We start from the raw sequence: 21,537 nt of genomic DNA, 5'->3' as shown, positions 1-21,537 counted from the left end.
AATCAATCAATGTAATCTACCAAACCAACAGATTCAAGAAGTAAAATCACACGATCACACCGGTTGGTACAAAAAAAGCATTTAACAAAATTCAAATCCCATTCATGATAAAACCTCAACGAGACTGTTTCAGAAAGTAGTCTTTGGAGCACTGATCTTCTGTGGAAATTTCTGAGAAATAAAAATTTTCATATTCCATCCCATATCTACTAAATCAGAATCTGAATCCAAATGCAAGTAAAGTGTCAGAAGTACTTTTCTCTAAGACAAAAACAGAAAAACTGTGCTCCTTCCTTTCCTCCCTCCCTTTCTCTCTCTCTCTCTTTTGAGACAGAGTTTTTCTCTTGTCGCCCAGGCTGGAGTGCAATGGCACAATCTCGGCTCACTGCAACCTCCAACTTCCAGGTTCAAGCAATTATCCTGCCTCAGCCTTCTGAGTAGCTGGGATTACAAGTACCCGCCACCATGCCTGGCTAAATTTTGTATTTTTAGTGGAGACAGGGTTTCACCATGTTGGCCAGGATGGTCTCGAACTCCTGACCTCAGGCGATCCACCCACCTTGGCCTCCCAAAGTGCTGGGATTACAGGTGTGCGCCACCGTGTTTGGCCTGTTGGTGCACTTTCAACAGGGTTACTGTTGAAAACTGTTCTGTCATTATCCATCTGAAAATCTCTCAAAAAATTTCTCAAACATCAAGGACCATGATAAATCACTTGTTAATAATATACACCATGTATCCAATTTCCATTATTGCTATGTCTTTCAGGAACATCAGAGACAATTTAACCATTCAAAGATCATAACCATGTCGGACCATATATTCTAAACTCGACCTGGGGTTGACAGTCTCTTCTTCATTTTCTCTGATCTTAGTTTTTATTTATCTAGTCTTGACATCTTACTATAGAGATTGTTAGATGTCTCCTAAATCCACTAAAAGTAAAAGAAAGTAACAAATAAAGATGAAAAAATAAGAACTTACCAAGGACTTGGTCATTTTTGGCTCTTCGGACGAAGGGGCAGAGATCTGAGAAAACAGATGGGCAGAGGTACAGATGGGAGAAGGAAGTGTGCCAGTGTCACCCATGGACACATACATCAGTTAGTGCCCATGTACCTTACAAAAATTTATTTCTAGAGCTACAACATTAAAATATCATCCCATCATCGCATATTGTACAAAGATTTAAGTGCGAAAGTTTTACCATAATGTGGTTAAAAAGGAAGATTAGATTATTCAACATGGTGGTGGTCAAAAAAAATTAGAAACATTTAAATATCCAATAATCGTGGATTGCTTAAATATTTTATCAAATATCCAAAGGACATACTGTTCTCTTACATTATCATACTATCTGATTTCACAAGCCCTTTAAGTTATCACCAACCCTGGTACCTAACTCCTCATTCTCACTCTTTAATCTGCTCTAAGTGTCCACGGCTACTCAGTGACTCTACTCCCAAAGCCATTATTGAAATCTCAGATTCACTGATTCCCATGCCTTGCTGCCCATGAGCCCTGAATCATTCATCCTACAGTTCCTGATCAGAGAGCCTTAAATTCCTCTACTCTTATGATCCTGGCTTCCTACCAATCAATCCCATGTCCCCATGACTGGCCTCCATGCCTGTATCTCCATCAGACATCCTGAGAGTCCCAATCCTAGGCACGAGAAATCTTCAATAGGAAAATACTGTTCAGTAATAATTCTTGAAAAAATATATAATTACAAAAAAGGACAATGTGACAATGTGATAAAGAGGCCACTAAAAAGAAAATTAATAATGTCCTATGATAAAACGTTCCTAATAATCTCAGGAAAAAAACAGAAAAAATGGGGTACAGAATGGAAACAATGGGCAGAAATTTCATCCATCCAATCAAAATATATAAAGAAAAAAGAGCTAAATAGTGAACATCAAATGGAAGGAATACAATCAGATAAATCATTATTACAATAAGTAGACGTAAAATTCTATCAACAGAGACTATAAGTTGGATTCGAATAAAACAAAGGTGTCTGTTCTAAACAAATAGGTAATGTAACATAGAAACAGATATGGATACAAAATAAAGCTCTGGGCAAAGACACATCATCCAAATGCAATAAAAGTAAAAGCAAGTGGCCCTGTAAGTACCAACGTGGCATATTTTTTAATATATTCTCAATATTAATCTTATATATGTATGTATGATCTGCAAATATTTTCCTGCAATCCATAAGTTGCCTTTTGACTCTACTGAGAGTGTCCTTTGATGCACAAAACACTTTCATTTTGATTAAATCTATCTATTCTCTTATTGGCTGTGCTTTTGGTGTCTTTCATCCAAGAAATCATTGCAAAACCCAAATCACAAAAACGTTTCCTTTATGCTTTCTTCTAAGACCTTTATAGTTTTAAGTCTTATGTTCAGACTTCATAGTTTTAAGCCTTATGTTGATCCAGATTGAGTTAGTTTATGTATATATACTATGTATATATCCACATGCAAACAGTGAGGTTGGGCTCTTATTTATACTGTATATATATATACCATATGTATGCATATAGTATAGTGTGTATCATATATACTATATATGTAAACTATATAATGTACATGTATATATACAGGGTGTATACATACATTTAAGTATATAATATATATGCATATATACTATATATACATATACATTATGTATTAAATATATATGCAAATATATTTTAAAAAGCTCAACATCACTGATGATTAGAGAAATGCAAATCCAAACCAAATATATCTTATATATATGCATTAGCTAGAATATATTAATCAGCTATAATATAGATTACATATTACATTATATATATTGTTATATATAATGGTGTTTATATCATTATTATATATCCAAAGGAATATAAATCATTGTATTACAAAAATACATGCACGGGTATGTTCACTGCAGCACTGTTCACAACAGCAAAGACATGGAATCAACCCAAATGCTCATCAATGGTATACTGGATAAAGAAAATGTGGGGCATATATACACCACGAAGCACTATGCAGCCATGAAAATGAATCAGATCATGTTTTTTTGAAACACGTAAATGAAGCTGGAAGCCACTACCCTCAGCAAACTAACACAGGGACAGAATAGCAAATATTACATGTTCTCACTTATAAGTGGGAGTTGAACAACGAGACCATGAGGACACAGGGAGGAGAACAACACACATTGGCACTTCTTGGGGAGGGCAGTGGTAGGGAGAGCATCGGGAAAAATGGCTAATGCATGCTGAGTTTAATACCTAGGTGATGGGATGACAGATGCAGCAAACTACCATGGTGCACATTTACCCGTGTAAGAAAACTGCCTGCCCTGAACATGTACCCCAGAACTATAAAGAAAATAAACACACAAATAAAATTTTAAAAAATTATCTTAATTGTATGTGCGTAGGTCCCTTTGATTGAAAGTGAAATGGAAACAATTAAAAAAAAAAAAAAAAACCTTACTATTCAAAATTTAGAAAACTAAATAAGAGTAAAACAAATTTACATTTTGTCCCTGGATTGATATAAGACAAAAACATTGTGTGGGAAAGCTGGAGTTGAGGACGAATGAGATTCTGAGAATAAAAATCCCTGGTACATAGTCAAAGATTCAGAGTCAACTTCAGATTTTCAAAGATTATAAAATAGATAACCTCATACCACCGTCTCCAACAGATAAAAGGAACCAGATAATATCTGTGTTCCAGGGAGAAAGAACAGAAAATTGGCTGAGTTCTGTCACTGACAAAACTTAGCGGGAAGGAGGAATCTGGAAGGTGGGAGGGTGGAGGGATCCCGGGCTTGTGCTTCAGCCTCCCCCTCTCGCTGCCCCTCCCCCATCAGGGGCCCTTTGTGATGTGAAGGCCCCAGCTCTGTGATGCAGGCCTGGGCCCCAGTCCCTAGTCTGCAAGGGAATGCCCAGAGCTCAGTTGCTTGAAGGCAGCATACCTATTCAGATGGCGAATATTCCGTTTCCTCTAAAATTTCTTAGTGATTTCTGGATAAACACCCCCAGCTTTACACCATGGGTGTTGGATATCTTCCTAACCCTGGTATTTGTCGTGGAGTTGTATTTCCTATTAGTCCCCTGCCTCTCTTACTTCCGTCGTGATCCACCCTCACCATTGCCCGGGGAGAAGAGAATGGTAAGGAGCCCTCAGGCCAGACACACACAGCACAATTCTCTCCTTTCTTTCTATTATTAGCTCTACTTTTCCAAATCCAGTGGAGACACTTCCGCAATGGGAAGTGTCAGGAGAGACCAGAACATGGTCCTTCCAGGGAGAGGCAGAGCAGCCAGGGGTTGGACGGGACTGGGATTTCCATCCCAAGCTCTAAGTCCATCTGTGGGGGGAGCACAGGAGGCGTCAGGGCCAAACTAAACACCAGGACTCACTGGTGAGGACCAGTCAGGACATGGGGAAGGTCTCTGTGTGTGTGTGGGGGGGGCGCTCATAAGCCCCTTCCTGGGGCAGGTGGCTGGGGGCCCAGCCTTGTCTGTCCGGGGTGATCTGGGGGCTGTGCTGAGCCTCCGAAAGCCGCACACCTGGGTCTGGAGTCTCCTCTGATCTCCTGAGAAGCAGAATCCTACCTGACAGCTCAGGTGTGCCAGCGGGCCTGAGCCTAGGTGTTCGTCGAGTAGAGGAGCACCTCTACCATTACTTACATTATATTATATATTATACATTATGTATATTATAGTTTACATATGAAATATATATAATACATGTATTTCCTCATATAGTAAATCCCTCTTTGTGGTGGGTTTTATTGTTTGTTTTTTGAGACGGAGTCTCACTCTTGTCACCCTGGCTGGAATGCAATGGCGATCTTGACTCACTGCAGCCTCTGCTTCCCAGGTTCCAGCAGTTCTCTTGCCTCAGCCTCCGGAGTAGCTGAGATCACAGGCACGTGCCACCATGCCCGGCTAATTTTTGTTATTTTTAGTAGACAGTTTCACTATGCTGGCGAGGCTGTTCTCAAACTTCTGATCTCAGGTGATCCACCCTTCTTGGCTTCCCCAAACGCTCAGATTACAGGCGTGAGCCACCGCGTCTGGCCCCCTCTTCGTGTTTTTCTAAGAGAAGCAGTTTATCATCCACTTAAACAGGAGTGGGAGGAAGCACACCGCTCCCTGAGCAAGATGAGAGAGCTGAGCGGTTCGTGAGCGCCGTGGCTGGACTGGGGGCGGAGAGAGAGAGAGCTGCTCTCAGCCCCTCGCCCTTTCTTGTCTCCCAGGGTCACCTTCTCTCCCAGGGTCATCTTCTGTCCCAGTGTCAATGTCAGTGGAGGGGGAGGCCCCAAGGCAGGAAGAAAGACTACAGTCTGAAAGGTAAGGCTCTGCCGGGGTACACTAGAGTTCATTTGATCTCGTCTGTCCCCAGAGAGAAGCGACTCTGTCTGACGAAGTCAATTGAAGAAGCCTGAGGTGGGGGCTCCTAGGAAGGAAATCAGAACCCTGGGTCCCTCTCAGATTCTGTGCTGGCATGAAACCATGGTGGGCCAAGAACTGGGTGTTCCCCAGCAGGGCACAGTGTAGGGGGAGGAGACCAATGCCTGCCTGAATCAGGACGGGGGATGAGGGGGCTGTGGACAGCTGTTCAACTCTGCTAAGGCTGATTCCTCTTTGAGAGCACCCCAGTCCTTTCTCCCCACAGGGCAGCTGTGAGAACTATGGGGATGGGAAGGTCTGTGTGTGGAAGCCCTTTGTAAACAACAAAGCCTTGCCCTCCATGCCTCGCTATCACCGTCCAGGCCATGTGGCCTTGGACACAGACACGTGGTTTCCGGGGTCTGACTCCCCATGGCCTTCCCTCAAGAAACATCCACTCGGCCTCCTGTGAGATCCCAGGCCCCTCCCTCACTGCCCTAACCCGGTCTCCTAATTTCCAGATTGTACAGACCTCCTGACAGGCCTGGAGGGGATTCTGAACTTGCTTCTACAACTAGAGCGGTGAGGCACTTCCCCTTCCCTGCATCCTTCTTACCGGGCTGGGATTTGACCCCAGCGCCTTACGGCAGCCTGGAGCTAACCTGGGATGGGGAGACCAGGGGGACAAAGAATGGGAGTAAAACCCTGAAGCAATGGGTAGAAGAAGAATTGGGGAGTCTGGGTGCAGCGCGGTGGAGGGGCATAGGAGGAGAACTGGGGAGTCTGGGTGTGGGGCGGTGGAAGCACACAGGAGGAGAATTGGGCAGTCAGCATGTGGGGTGGTGGAGGAGCACAGGAGAAGAAATGGGGAGTCAGCATGTGGGGTGGTGGAAGGGCATAGGAGGAGAATTGGGCGGTCAGCATGTGGGGTGGTGGAGGTGCATAGGAGGAGAACTGGGGAGTCAGGGTGTGGGGCGGTGGAGGGGCATAGGAGAATTTGGTGGTCTAGGTGTGGGGCGGTGGAGGGGCATAGGAGAATTTGGGGGTCTGGGTGTGGGGCGGTGGAGGGGCACAGGAGGAGAATTGGAGAGTCAGTGTGTGGGGCAGTGGAGGGGCATAAGAGAATTGGGGGGTCTGGGTGTGGGGCGGTGGAGGGGCCGGGGCCCACGCGCCCACTCTGCCCTATGGCCCTACCTGCTCCTGGCTGCAGCTTGTGCCTCCTGCCTCCTGCAGCATCCTGGGGCCGCATCCTGAGAAAGGCGACTTTGGTCAGCTCTCTGGTCCAGATCCCCCAGGTGAGGAGTGCAAAAGAACGCCTGATGGAACCTCCCAGTCCCCTCAGGAGCCGATGCGAGATGCCACTCCCGTGCTTTCCTCATTAGCTTCCCCGGATCCTCAAATCCAGCATCCTTCGCCTCTGGTCTCCACCCCATCACCAGGCCCAACGGCCACCTCAGTCTCCCCTCTTAGTGCCTCCCAACCACCAGAGCCTTCCCTTCCCCTGGAACACCCCTCACCTGAGCCACCTGCGCTTTTCCCTAACCCACCACACACCCCTGATCCTCTGGCCTGCTCTCCGCCTCCTCCGAAAGGCTTCATTGCTCCTCCCCTGCGGGACTCCACTCCGACGACTCCATCTCACTGTGACTCAGTGGCACTTCCACTGGGCACCATCCATCAGAGCTCATCTCCGTGTGAGGATTTGGTGACTTCTGGCCCAGCCATCTCAGGCCGTGGCGGCTCAAGCAGTCATGCCTCTGTGTCTGCATCCTGGTGTCAGGAAACTACCAGAACCTGGCGTGTCTCCAACCCATCGGTCCAGCAAGATCATCTTTCCGGCCACCCACCAGAAACATCGTCCTCGGGAGACCCCACAAACAGTCAGATGGAAGCTGAAAGCCCCTTTTTCCACAGCTCTGATGGCCAGAATGTCGTGGGAATACAAGTCACAGAAAGAGCCAGGATCAACATTCGGGAGGAAAAAGAAAAAGATGGATCATTTCCAAAACAAACGAACACAGAAAAGCACTTGAATTCTTTGGGGAATTTGGTGAAATCATTGAATGCTGAGCAGGACACCACAACCCTAAAACCCGTCTGGGACACGGAAGACTTGAAACAATCGTCCAGTCCTCAGAAGCTCTCGGATCCTGGAATCCTGAAGGAACATTTTCAGAAGAATTATAGCCAGCTTTTCTGGGGCCTCCCCTCTCGGCACAGCGAATCCTTGGAGGCTAATGCCTGGGTGTCTGAGAGACCTTATACTTTACAGTCTCCTCCTTTCTTGTTCAATGGCATTCCCGATGTCCGCCCAGTTCAAACAGAGACTACAATGTCTCCACTGCTTTACCAGGCCCAGCGCCCGTCCCATCTGAGGCCTGAGTCCCCACCCTTTATTTCGCCCACACCCCAATTCCGGCTCTCACACGTGGCTCAGGCGGAGGTTCAGGCCCGTCTTCCATCCTCTTTCCCAGTCCAAGCTCCTGCTCTTGCATCCCCGATTAATAATTCTGGAGTAGCTTGCCCTGCGTCGCAGAATAAGACGCAAGCTCTCACCCTACCTGATATGCAGCGCCCTGGATGGTCTTCTAAACAACCAGAAGGTGGGTTGGCTTTACCCTCTAGGGCCCAAAAACCTCAGGATGTCTTTAGCGCCTCCACTCCTAACCTTCCCCAGGACAGCTTGACAGCAATCATTCCTGAGAACTTTCCAGTCAGTCCTGAACTCCGGAGCAACCTGGGAACGACCCAAGAGTCTCCGGATCTGATGCAGCCTCAGGAGAAACTGCCAGGGACAAGTCAGGCCAGGGGCAAACTCAGACCCTTGCAGTTCTCCGAGTCCTCGGGCGAAAGCAGCAAGGACATACAGAAGGTGACGTTCCCGCTAGAGAGTAATCCGTGTACACCTCTGGGACAAATTCGGGGGCAGACCACACAAAATCTAGCCAGGTGCATAGAAAGCTTCCCAGGGAAGGTTCTGGGGGCAGAACCTCAAGTCTCTGAGGAATCGGAAAGAGACTTGAAAATGCCCTTGAGGAGAGACTCGGAAAGTGATTTATTAAGACGAACAGAGACAAATCGTTTGGAAAACATCCTGAAAGCCCACGTGGGCATGAAGTTGAGCCAGATCAGTGAGGGCTTTATCCCCATTCGTGTGCGTCGATCCTGGCTTGCTGTCAACCAGGCTTTTCCCGTGTCCAACACCCACATGAAGACCAGCAATCTAACACCCCCGAAAAGTGAAAGAGCCAGTGTGAACACATCCCAGGAGCTTTCCTTCCTCGATCCGTGCACTCGACAGGTGCTGGGACACCATATTGTGAGGCTGTGGGCCAAACACAACTGGAGCCTAGCCCTCAGGGTCCTCAAGCCCATTAAGCTCTTTAAACTGGAAAAGGTTTCATCCTTATCCCTAACACAGCTTGCCGGTCCCTCCTCAGCCACCTATGAATCTCAGCCTAGCTCAAAAGTTGAGAAGGTCACATTCCTAAGAGGATCACCACCGGCAGGTCTGAGAAAGCAGGTGCTGACCACAGCATCTGTTCAGACGCCAGACAGTCTTCTGGTGTCTTCACCCACATTTACGAAGTTCCAGACGGCCCCACAAGGGATCCCGTCTTGGAATGCCCATGGGCCCTTGAAGCCTCCTCCAGCTGGACAGGAGGACAGGTGGCCTTCTAAGCCCCTCACATGCAGCCTCACAGGCAGCGCCCAGCAGAGCAGGAGCTTAGGAGCCCAGTCTTCAAGGGCTGGAGAGACCATGGAGGCAGCGCCACAACCCAGAGATCCCTTGGAAACCTTTATGCTGGCAAACCTCCAAGCCACACGTCAGGATGTAAGTGGTTCAGAGGCTCCACGGACCAGTAAAGGCTCTCAACTCCCTAACTCAGAGACCCAGCCTCAAGTTTGTGGCGCCGTTGTGCTCCCTCCAGATGGCTTTACTGACATTCCCCTTGCTACAGAGAGTTTGGCTTCTCAAGTGCCCCACGGCCGTCTCCAGAGCATGCCTACCGGGAACATGCAGGCTTGCCGGGAGCTACATGACCTTATGGCAGCCAGAAGGAGCAACCTGGGGTACAAGGAGCCCAAGAACCCGAAATGTCAAGGCTCATGCAAGAGCCAGAGCCGGATGTTTACCCCGACTCACAACAGTGAGAACCCAACGAAGCCCAACTTAGAAAAACGTGAAGAAAGGCTTGAAGAACTGAGGACTCCCCAACTCACCCCAGTCAGGAAAACAGAAAAAACCCGTCAGGATGAAGGCCTCCGGCTGCTGCCGTCAAAGAAACAGCCTCCTGCAATAAGCGACTTCGGAGAAAACATCAAACAATTCTTTCAGCAGGTCTTTTCAGTGAAAAAAAGCAAGCCAGTTCCAGTCACTGCCAAGAGCCAGAAAATAGTGAAAAACAGATCACATGTGTACAGCCGCTGTGCTGAAGCCGAGGGGCTCACGGCAGCAGCTGGACACATGCCGGAGAAAAAAGTGACACTTTGCCGTGAGCATCGTGCCTCTCACGTAAATCAGCACAAACTGGAGTTCCAAGCCCCAGTCTGTGGGTTTCCCTGCAACCGCAGGCACCTCTTCCTGGTGGAGGTGGTGGTCTATGCGGCCAGCAGTCAACAAGCCACTCTCAAGAGCCAGAGTTACCTCAACAGAGAGAAGCATATCCGAGATCAACAGTCCTTGAAAAGTGTCCGGCGCAACAATGACCAACGGGGCCAGGACAGCCCCAACTCTTGCTCCCCCAAGAAGGCTGTCTCACAGAAGGTCAAGTAGTCTTCTGTGAAAACACAGAACTTTTAATATTCCAAAAGAAATAAATATCTCCTTTTTTCCCCCCCATACAAGGATAATGGCTTTCATTTGTGTCGTGCTTGGTGTGGGCTTGTTTTCTAGAAGTGACAGGACATGGAGGGATTCTGAGAGTGGTGTTGTAAGCCCACCTTCATCCTGAGTTCCTTCACTGAAACTTAGGTTTCCACAATACTGTCTTTACACAGACCACAAAAAATTCTAAAAACGAGATGAGAACACCTACGAAGATCCCACTCAGAGATATGGTTCAACCCGTCTTTCTACTACTTACTCTCTACCTCAAACTTTATGCAGCTGTAGGAAGAAGGTTTGCAGAGATGTCATAGGACTGAATATCTCCATGCAGGCTCCAGGAACTGCCAACGGTCAAGTAGCTTCATGTGTCACAAAATAGTGGAAGCTCGGGTGGGAGAGTGTGGGCCCTGAGTTCAGAAGCCAGGGAAGTCTTGACCCTGGATATCCTCGGGGAGAGTAGATAATGCCTGCCCTTGGGAAGCCCCTTCTCTCCCTCACAAAGGCTGGGACGGAGATGGGCCCTCTTAGCTCAGCCTACATACAAAGCACAAAGTCCCCATCCCACTGCCTCTCCCTTTCTTGCACTCTGGAGTGGGGGTGGGGACAGACCGTCCAGCACTGTGGATGTAAACGTGGGGGGTGGGGGGAGGCCTTCACAAAGGCTGCTGAGGACCGTGAGCTCCCCTGCCCGAAATGAGTGAATGACCCTGCTCCTGGGTCACCTGCCTTTGTCTATCTCACCTATGTGTGTCTCAGCTTCAGAGAAGTAGTTCTGGGTGAATGGGGCAGGCCATGCCTGTGTGTGCAGAGGCTTCCGATGGTGGGACTCTGTAGAACTACAGCGGGAGCGGGATGCAGACAAAGAATTGAAAAGGAGGCAAAGTGGTGTGAGGCCTCCATAGGCGGTGCCATGACCTGGGAGCCTCTGACATTCCAACCCCTTCCACAGGCATAGAGGGGCCTATGGCTCATCCCGGCCCCACCCCAGGGTCTGTCCCTGTTCCAGCTCCCAGACCACAGACCTAAAAATGCATTTACCCCCAACACAGAGGGCCAGACCAGTGAGAAGGCAAAGTGAATAAGGGAAGATGAATTTCTTAACATCTTTAATAAGCTTGCACATAGTAACCTACTGATTTTTTTTTTTTTTTTTTTTTTTTTTTTTTTTTTGAGACAGAGACGGAGTTTCACTCTTTTGCCCCGGCTGGAGTACGGTGGTATAATCTTGGTTCACTGCAACCTCCAGCCCCCTGGGTTCAAGCGATTCTCCTGCCTCAGTTTTCCAAGTGGCTGAGATTATAGGCACCCACCACCAGGCCTGGCTAATTTTTTACATTTTTAATAGAGATGGGGTTTTGCCATGTTGGCCAGGCTGGTGTCAAACTCCTGACCTCCGGTGATCTACCAGCCTTGGCCTCCCAAAGTGCTAGGATTACAGGCATGAGCCACCGCACCTGGCCTACCTATTGAATTTTTAAAAGGATGTGTTGACGATAGGTGAAAAAGCAAGGACTAGGGAACCCCAGGCATGACTCGGGAGTCTGGTGACCTTTAACATACAAGTAGCCCCAGGACGGCCCCCAGGGGAGAGGTGGTGACTTAGAAGGACCCCAGCAGCTGAGCTAGGGTCACACAGCAAATCTCCCCTGGCTCCTGAGGTCCTGTCTTGCCCCACAGACCAGCAGGGGAAGAAGCAGGCAGGCAGGCAGGATTTGAACACACAAGGCAGCTAGAAGTGACCTGTCCAGAACGGGCAGGGGGTGGGCAGGGCAGGAGCCGTCCCCACTCTGTCTCCCTCTGCTTTCAGCACAGCTTCCTCCTCTCTGGGCCCTTTCCCTATGGGAAAGCAGGAGCCCCCCACAAATCGGCGAGAGGAGTGTGAGGTCTCTAGAGGGAGTTTCCGTGCCTTGTGCACATACAGGCGCGCAGGAGGCCCAGTTCCGGGGGCCTCGTTTCCATGGTGGAGAGGACCGTGCCAGGCGGTACCACTGATTTAGATGAAAATGGAAATGGCCCTGCCCCCAGCATGTGGGACTGGTTGGCACTTGGGGTAGAGGGGGCAGTCAGCAACAGTCCCCAGCATGTGGCAGAGATCAGCTCCGGTCCCCCTGGGGAGCTCAGGAGAGAGAGTCACAGACCTGGGACCCTGACTGCTGAGGATGGGCCATGCCTGGCTGCTTGCTGCTGGGTTCCCTCAGGAAACCGATAGGCGAGTTCTGGGATATGGAGGAGCTGGACGTGTGGACCCCACGGCTCAGGCCAGGAGAGGCGCCACAGGAAACGCTGGCCGACCAACAAGAACATAGGAAGGCGCAAGCAAGCCCTTACCCCTCCGCTACTCAGTCTCCCATGGGGTGCAGCGAGGCCAGCAGTGGAGACCACAGAGACCTCCCACAGAAACCTCACAGAGACATCTCGTACAGAGAGCCCACCGGGACCACTCACTGCCACAGAGAGAGACACACTGTGGCCTCCAGAGACCCCACAGAGCTCTCAGAGATCTCATGGTGCCCCACAGAGCCACAGCACTGAGATTCCCAGAGTCCTCACACAGACCCCTTCAGAGAACCCCACAGAGACCACACTGACAGACTTCATTCAGTCCCGCAGAGACCTCCTGCAAATTTCAGAGACCTTCCTTGGTTCTCACACAGAGGCCTCACACCTGACAAAGGCCTCAGAGACTTTACACAGAATCATGAAACAGGGAACTCATGCAAAGACTCATGCAGCTCACCTTGTGATCTGCCTGCCTCAGCCTCCCAAAGTGCTGGGATGACAGGCGTGAGTCACCTCACCCAGCCTCTCTTTTATTTTTAAGTTGGAGTCTTGCTCTTTCACTCAGGCTGGAATGCAGTGGCATGATCTCAGCTCACTGCCATCTCCAACTCCCAGGTTCAAGTCATTCTCCTGCCTCAGCCTCCCTAGTAGCTGGGATACAGGTATGCACCACCACGTGGGCCAAGCTAATTTTTGGTATTTTTAATAGAGATGGGTTTTTACCATGTGGGCCAGGCTGGTCTCAAACTCCTGATCTCAAGTGATTCACCCGCCATGGCCTCCCAAGGTGCTGGGATTATAGGCATGAACCACCGCACCCAGACTGGTCCTGTAATTCTCTCTGGGCACCCTGGCCCTGTGAGCTGGAGGAGGGCAGGCAGGGCCAGGCCCTGAGCAGCCCCTGACAGGTGTTGAGTGAATGAGTAGGGGTGGGGAGGGGAAGCTGGGGAAGGCACCCAGGATGTGTTCCTCCCACCGCCCAGCCTTGTCAGGCCTCCATGTCCTGCTGAGCTCTTGCATGGTGGTCCTTTCCCACTTACAGCTCACTGCCTTAGACTAGGTCCAAGCCGATGGCCCGGCAGAAGTGTCCTCTCTGTTCTTACCCAGTATGACCTAGATGGGAGCCAATAAGCACATGGAATGAGCATAGCCCTGAGGGGTCAAAAATCTGTGAGGAAGAAAGGGAGGGAGGGAGGGAAGGAGGGAGGAAAGGAGGTACCAGAGGGAAGGAGGGAGGCCAGAAGGAAGGAAGGAAGGAAGGAAGGAAGGAAGGAAGGAAGGGAGGGAGGGAGGGAGAAAAGGGAGGGAGGGAGGGAGGGGGCAATGAATGAATGCACATACAAAGGAATGAGTGAATGAATGCCCAAACCAAGAAATGAGTGAATGAATGCACACACAAAGGAATGAATGAATACACACACCAAAGAATGAATGAATGAATGCACACAAATGAATTAATGCACACAAAGGAAAGAGCCAATGTATGAACATGCCACTTGTGGGGCGTGAAGAGGCCTCAAGAGACCCCCAGTTTAGGGGGCCCCACATTGTGCCCTCGCTGCTGAGGGACCTGGACATGCCAGTGCCTGGGAGAAGGGCTTGGGCTTGGAATGAATTGGGTCACAGGCGACTCATCAAGTGTCACAAGTAACCCTGAGCAGCAGGCTTCCCCTCCCGAGCCTTAGCCCCACCAGATGTAACATGGATTAGAAGAGCGACCTCATGGCGCTTTTCTGAAAATTCAGTAGGTGAAACTTGGTGTCTCATGCCTGTAATCCCAGCACTTTGGGAGGCCAAGGCGATTAGATCACTTGAGCCCAGGAGTTTGAGACTAGCCTGGGAAACAGTGAGACCCTGTTTTTGTTTAAAAAAAACAAAAATGAAAATTCAATGGGGTGCCGGGTGTGCCAGTTCTAGAGCTGTGCCATTTGTTTATTTGGTTCAACCCAAGCCACTTCAAACAACTGCGCCCCCCCGCCCCCAGCCAGTGGGCCAGGCCTCTCAGTGTCACTCTGGCTGAGGGTGTGTGTGTGTCTGTCCTTCCTTTAACTGTCCTCATTCTTTCCATCTCGTGTGTGTGTGTGTGTGTGTGTGTGTGTGTGTGTGGTCTTTACTCATACACACACACCTGTTGAATTTGCATGCTCTGACACACAGACACAAAGTCATACTTTCTTTTCAAAAATTTTTACTTTTAGAGGCACAGTCTTGCTCTGTCGCCCAGGCTGGAGTGCAATGGCACAATCACAGATCACTGCAGCCTTGAACTCCTAGGCTCAAGCGATCCTCCTGAGTCAGCCTCCTGAGTAGCTGGGACAACAGGCATGCATCCCCATGCCTGGCTAATTTTTTTTTTTTTTTGGTAGAGGTGGGGTCTTGCTATGTTGCCCAGGCTTGTACACTCCTGCTTCTGTATGTATGTATGCAGGTATGTATGTATCCTCTTTTTTGAAAATGATTTTATTGAATCTTTCTTTAAGCACGGACTTTTCTGAAGCTCTGGGGACACCTGGAAGAGGAAGGGAGGGTTCTGGATACCCGCTAGGACCACATTGGCCCTGGGTGCAGGACAAGCCCAGGCAAGAGAAACAGACCCTGCTGAGGGGTCTCCTCTTTGCCTCCTCCCTAGGTCCCAGCTAGGTGGTCTCCTCGGTTCACTGCCGGCCAGGGTCAGGCAGTGCATGGCCAAGCCAACCGCTATGTCATCATTCCAGGGGAAAGGGGCTTGAAGGCTGCGTCATGGGGTGATGGGAACCTGGATTTAGTTGGTGTGACCTGAGCTCAGGTTTCAGCATTTCCACATCCTGGCGGCGGGGCCTTCGGGTGGGAATTCCTCCTCTGCAAAATGAGAGCTTGTGAGAATTAAACTGGCCCCGGCATTTAGGAAACAGCCCTGTGATGTAGGTTCATGCTCTCATGACCCAATTACTTCCCAAATGCAAAAAATTAGCTAGGAGCAGTGGTGGGCACCTGTAATTCCAGCTACTCAGGAAGCAAAGACAGAAAATTGCTTGAATCCAGGAGGCAAAGGTTGCAGTGAGCTGAGATGGTGCTACTGCACGCCAGCCTAGGCAACAGAGCAAGGCTCTGTCTCACGAAAAAGAAAAAAAGGGGGGGAGAAAACAAAAGAAATGGAAGGAGATGAAAAGGAATATATGTAACATAGGCAAGGACTTCATGACTGAAACACCAAAATCGTTGGCAACAAAAGCCAAAATAGACAACTGGGACCTAATTAAACTCCAGAGCGTCTGTACAGCAAAAGAAACAATCAACAGAATGAACCAGCAACCAACGGAATGGGAAAAAATTTTGCAATCTACCTATCTGACAAAGGGCTAATATCCAGAATCTACAAAGAACTAAAACAGATATACAAGTAGAAAGCAAACAAACCCATCCAAAAGTGTGAGAAAGATATGGACAGACACTTTTCAAAAGAAGGCATATATGAGGCCAACAAACATATGAAAAAATGCTCATCATCACTGATTATTAGAGAAATGCAAATCAAAACCACATTGAGATACCATCTCATGCCAGTCAGAATGGCGATCATTAAAAAATCTGGAGACAACAGATGCTGGAGCGGATATGGAGAAATAGGAACACTTTAACACTGCTGGTGGGAGTGTAAACTAGGTCAACCATTGTGGAAGACAGTGCGGCGCTTCCTCAAGGACCTAGAAATAGAAATTCCATTTGACCCAGCAATCCCATTACTGAGTAATATACGCAGAGGACTATAAATCATTCTATTATAAGGACACATGCACACATATGTTCATAACGGCACTGTTTACAATAGCACATACCTGGAACCAAACCAAATGCCCATCGACGATAGACTGGACGAGGAAAATGTGGCACATATATACCATGGAATACTATGCAGCCATAAGAAATGATGAGTTCATGTCACTTGTAGGGACATGAATGAATCTGGAAACCAGCATTCTCAGCAAACTGACACTAGAACAGAAAATCAAACACCACATGTTCTCACTCATAGGCGGGTGTTGAACAATGAGAACACATGAACACAGGGAGGGGAACATCACACACTGGGGTCTGTTGCGGGGGCCAAGGGAGGGACAGCGGGGGAAAATGGGGAGGTTGGGGAGAGATAACATGGGGGAGAAATGCCAGATGTGGGTACAGGGGGATGGAGGCAGCGAACCACATCCCCATGTGTGTACCTATGCAACAATCCTGCATGATCTGCAAATGTAACCCAGAACCTAAAGTACAATTAAAAAAAAACAAAAAGATTTGCAAGGAATCAAAAAGCATTTAAATATCCACATGAAGGTATTTATCAGCGAGACTGATACCGCAAAGAAAAGAAAATCAAATCAGTGATACTAAGAATACATTGGAGAAGTCCTCCAAGAATGTAGAGGAAAAGGATAACAGAATGAAAGTGATGACGACGAGAGCGCTGTGAAACCCAATTTTAAAACTCCAAGATTAATACAATAAAATTTTCACAGTAGAACAACAAACTAATGAAAAACACAACAACAGAGAGAACATTTTTTTCTTGACCTTTAAAAAAAATCATGTTCCATAAAAAGAAATCCTCACGTAGACATATCCTGGCAGAATACGTATTGAAATGCTGGAAAACTTTAAACCATTCCCGGATCTGAGAAAAGTACTTAGAAATGAATGAAAATCAGGCTGACCCTGGCTTTTCCTCTGTGCTAGAAAATTCAGGGAAACACTAGAATACCATCTACATAGTTGAGGGGAAGGGTTAGAAACCCAAGTAACCAGAGATTTTGGAAACACACTTGCGTAGCCTGACATCTGTGAAAATAACATACTTGGCTGTTTTTGCTTTGAGAGTACATATCACCAATAAGCAGCTTAAGAAAAATATTACTTTAGTTCAACCATTATGGAAGACAGTGTGACAATTCATCAAGGATCTAGAACCAGAAATACCATTTGACTGGGGTGACTGTGGTGAGGAAGCAGCAGGGGCAAAGGCCCTGGGGTGGGTGTGGTGAGGAGGCAGCAGGGGCAAAGGCCCTGGGGTGAGAAGGCAGCTGGGGCAAAGGCCCTGGGTGATTGTGGTGAGGGGGTAGCTGGGGCAAAGGCCCTGGGGTGGGTTTCGCCAGGAGGCAGCTGGTAGATGTCATCAGCCTGGTGTTCACAGGCATGGCCCAGTTCCCCTAGTCCACTCCCCCCAGGGGCGTCAAAGGTCTCAGCCTTGTACGAGAGATTTCCCAACTTTCCAAACTTGTCAGCCCTCGAGGTTTGTCTTCCTGGGTGAGTTTCTCCTGTGCCTGAGAGGTGGCCCAGGGCCACGTGACAGGGGGAGAAACTAGCCCAGCAGGCCTGGGTTTGCCTACCACTCTTGCCTCTCACTTGCTGTGTGACCTGAGGCAAGTTACCAGACCTCTCTGAATATGTTTTCCTAGCAGAGCTTTTGATACATGCCTGGTGTGGGGTGTGCGGTCAGGAAATGCTGTGTCCCCGCCACTTTTCAATGTTTCCTCTTCTCAGCTGACATTTAAAACAGTTCCCACAGGCTGGGCGCAGAGGCTCACGCCTGTAATCCCAGTACTTTGGGAGGCCAAGCAGTAAGTGCCCCACGGGCAACAGATGTGCTGCCTGGGAAGCAATGCTGGAGGCTGTGCCCACTTGGGCAGATGGTCAAAATGAGGCGGGCACCAGTTTAGCCCAGCCACAGACAAAGATGCTGAGGCTCTGTGCCTCTGTGTCTACCTGGCACAAGATATGGAGCCAGGGCTGAGTGGGCCTCTGTGCTCTGGGCTGACCAAGGATGAGACTGGGGCATGCTGGAGAGAGCTGACTCCCGACAACCCGGGCTTTGTGTGAAGCAGGTAAGGGAGCCCCCCACCACTTATCTCCCCATGCCAGTGGTGCAGTGCCCAGAGCCTGCAATCCTCACTCTGGGTGTGGGCCAAGAAAGAACGGACCCTTTGGCTGGTGCACTAGGCGACCTTCAGGCTATCTGGGACCAGCTCTGACAGCCGCTGCTCTGGGATCAGCTGCCGCAGCAACCTACACACGCCGTGGGGCAGCAGCGGTGGCATCCCTGGACATTGACCTCAGTAGCATGGAACCCAGGACCAGATACTGCCACAGTCAGCCCGCAGGTGCGGGAGGGCAGGAGGCGCTGAGTCACAACTCTGTGGCTGCACTGTGCCCAGCACCTGCAAACCTGTGCTCTGGGCCAGGCCTAAGGAAAAGTGGACCCTAGGGTGGGATGGCGGTACACTCCCCGACCCCCACGCCCTCGGGGAGCAGCCCCGTAAGAATCTGCCATGGGCTCAGCCACAGCTGCAACCTGGAAATGGCGCAAGTCAGTATCAGTGGCAACCCCTGGCCCTGTCCTCCCCCACCAGCAGCAGGAATCCCAGGGCCAGATGTCACCATGGTGCCTAATTTAGGTGGTCGATGGCGCAGCTACAGGGTGATGGAAACTGGCGCTCAGACTCATCCTGGGTGCTGCAGTGGGCCTAGAGCCTGCAACCCCACACTCTGGGCTTGGGCCAAGAAAGCACGGATCTTAGCGTGGGGGGAGGTGCCCTGGGCGACTCCCAAGCTGAGACCAGCCCTGCAGCCTCCCGTACATTCTGCTGCACCTGCCACTTAAGAGATGGCATCCGGCAGCGTGGTGGCAACCCCTGATCCCGCCCGCTTCCTCCAGCAACGCGGACCTAAGGGCCAGACCCTGCTGTAGCGCCTAAATCAGGCCCCGCAGCAGGAGGAGGACTGGTACCGGCGCCCAGCCCCATCCCAGTGGCTGTAGGGTAACCAGCACCTGCAACCAGCACCCTGGACCAGGGACAAAAAGGAACAGAACGGAAACCAGCACTGCCACCCTACAGCTCAACTGTAGCTGCCACCTGCACACGGCGCAGCAGAAGCAGTGGCAACCCCAGCTCTGCCTGCCATAAACAGCGGGGGGGGGGGGGACCCAGGGACCAAGGCCGCCTCAGAGGCTGCCACCTGGCCAGCTCTGCACCCGTCCCTGTCCTGGTGGCAGCCAGCCACACTCCCACCTCTCCGGTGCTCTGCAGTCTCCGTCGCTGCCACCCACTGCAGCGAGGCGAGCCGTGGTGCCACAGGCTCCAGCCTCCAGCACGCAGCAGATAGCTCTTCCTTCTCCTGGCATGGAGCAGCTGGGTGGGCAAAGCCAGAAAAGCCTAGAACGGGACACAAGAGAATGGTAGCATTAGACCCCCACCTTGTCATGCTGGCTACTGGGTGGCATGGGCCAGTTTCAGTGAAGGCACTCGCACCCACCCTCCAAAGGTCACAGCATCTCTTTTTGGCCCAAACTGGCTAGGGAGTAGAGACTGGAGACACCATGGTGCCTGGGCTTCCTGCTCCACAGGAACCACGGGGGCCACCCAGGCTGTGCTCGGGAAGCAGGAGCAGCAGAAACTCAACCCCAGCCAGCCCTCCCCACCCATGTGCTGGTTCCCATTCCTGAGACCTCCACCCACAGGGCCCTGTCACCCCATGGTGTCTGCTACAGAAATGTGTGCCCGCCATGCAGCAGCAGATGGCCCTTTAAAGAGTTTAGAGTCCGGGGAGAGGAGGACCACTCCTCTCTCAGAGACCACCGCTGTCTCTGAAACCTCCGTCACCTGCCACCAGCAGTGCAGCCTCCGACAGAGCCCCTAACCCGCTGCCACCGGCAGTGTAGCCCAAGGATAGCGCCAACACCCCATCCCCCACCACCGGCAGGGCAGCCCCAGGATAGTGCCAATACCCCATGCCCCACCACCGGCAGTGTAGCATGTCATGGCAGCCCCTAACCTGCCCCTGCCTTAGACACTGCAGCACTCGATGGCACCCACAAGCCACCCCCCTACCATGGGCACCACAGCCCGGGATAGCACCCCAACAAGCTCCCTGGGGTGGGCAGTGGAGCCACAGATAGCGTCCCCAAGCAGACCCCCACCACAGGCAGTGATGCCCCCATATGGCACCCGAACCACCCCCCACTGTGGGCGCTGCAACCCTGAATAGTGAGTGCCCTAACTCACTCCCCGTCGGGAACAGTGCGGCCCTGGATAGCGCCTCCAACCAACTCCCTGCCTTGGGCAGGGCAGCCACCGATAGCACTCCAAACTCCCTCTCCACCTTGGGAAGTACCCCCATGGCTAGCTCTGGTAGCCCCTGATAGCGCACCCAACCCGCCCTTGCCACAACCCACACAGCCCGGAATAGCACACTCACCCGCTCTTTACCAGGCAGCGCAGATCCCTGAGAGCACCTGACCCACCCGACCCCTCCCCACCACTCAGGCTGTGTATTGGGCCCCAAGAGTGCCCCCACCAACCCTCTACCCCACTCCACAGGCAGTCCAACCCTGTGTAGCTCTCCTGACAAGCCCCCCAACCTCTGTCTCAGTGTAGTCCCCATGTCGCCTTTAACGCCACCCCTCCCCCCCAACAGCAGTCTAGCACCCCCTAAACCATCCTCCATAGCCAGCATTGTAGCCTCAGACAGTGCCCCCCAACCCACTCCCCATATGGGCGATGCAGCCTTGGATAGTGCCCCCAACCAGCTCCCAGACACAGGCAATGATGTCGTGGATCTCACACCAGCCCCCCGCCCCCGCCACTGGGGGCAACGTAACACCTGACAGCACCCCGAACCCATCCCTCGCCGCTGGCAGTGTTGCACCCCATAGTGCCACCAACCCATCCCAGACAAAGCAGGGAGCCGCGGAGAAGTAGGAGGGAGGTCTGGAGGATTCCCGGTGGGGTACTAGTCCCCGCCACTTACCGCAGAGACCTGTCTCGTCCTCCACCATCACGTTGAAGCCACCACGGCCTCTCCAAAGAAACTCACTCTCACCGCGCCGCCGAGGCCGGGCCAGGCTGGGGCTGCCGCCGCCGCCGCCCCCACCTCCGCTGACTTGGCTGCAGCCCGCCGCCTTCTCTCTGGCCCGGCCGGGTGGGCTTCCGTAGGGGCACGCACGCTGACAGGCACTCGCCTCAAGGCTGAAGCACCACACCCTCTTAAAGGGGCCGCAGCTCAGCCT

At 50.9% G+C, this 21,537-nt stretch overlaps 2 protein-coding genes across 3 annotated transcripts in view; one reads left to right on the top strand and one right to left on the bottom strand.

Annotated features, from left to right (window-relative positions):
- LOC144582210 (uncharacterized) overlaps positions 1-21,487 on the bottom strand; it is a 34,410-nt gene extending 12,923 nt beyond the window's left edge. The window contains exons 1-3 of the mRNA XM_078370132.1: positions 21,279-21,487; positions 19,541-19,684; positions 985-1,029 (exon numbers count right to left, since the gene is read on the bottom strand). Of these exons, the coding sequence (XP_078226258.1) occupies positions 985-1,029; positions 19,541-19,684; positions 21,279-21,306 (217 nt within the window). The 5' untranslated portion in view covers positions 21,307-21,487. The remainder of the gene's footprint in view (positions 1-984; positions 1,030-19,540; positions 19,685-21,278) is intronic.
- LOC100386233 (spermatogenesis-associated protein 31A1-like) lies at positions 3,920-10,827 on the top strand. Of its 2 annotated transcripts, none has more exons than XM_035290045.3 (4): positions 3,920-4,163; positions 5,275-5,350; positions 5,911-5,971; positions 6,623-10,827. In XM_035290045.3, exons 1-4 carry the CDS (start codon positions 3,933-3,935, stop codon positions 10,164-10,166), a joined length of 3,912 nt encoding a protein of 1,303 aa, XP_035145936.2. In that variant the 5' UTR covers positions 3,920-3,932; the 3' UTR covers positions 10,167-10,827. The 2 variants fall into 2 exon arrangements, with proteins under 2 accessions (XP_035145936.2, XP_035145937.2); XM_035290046.3 differs by having other exon boundaries at positions 5,257-5,350; positions 6,623-10,826.
- Positions 21,488-21,537: the final 50 nt, after the last annotated feature.

This window comes from Callithrix jacchus, chromosome 1 (genome assembly GCF_049354715.1).
Source record: "Callithrix jacchus isolate 240 chromosome 1, calJac240_pri, whole genome shotgun sequence".
Lineage (NCBI taxonomy): Eukaryota > Metazoa > Chordata > Mammalia > Primates > Cebidae > Callithrix > Callithrix jacchus.
This window is presented reverse-complemented; position numbering and strand designations above follow the sequence as displayed.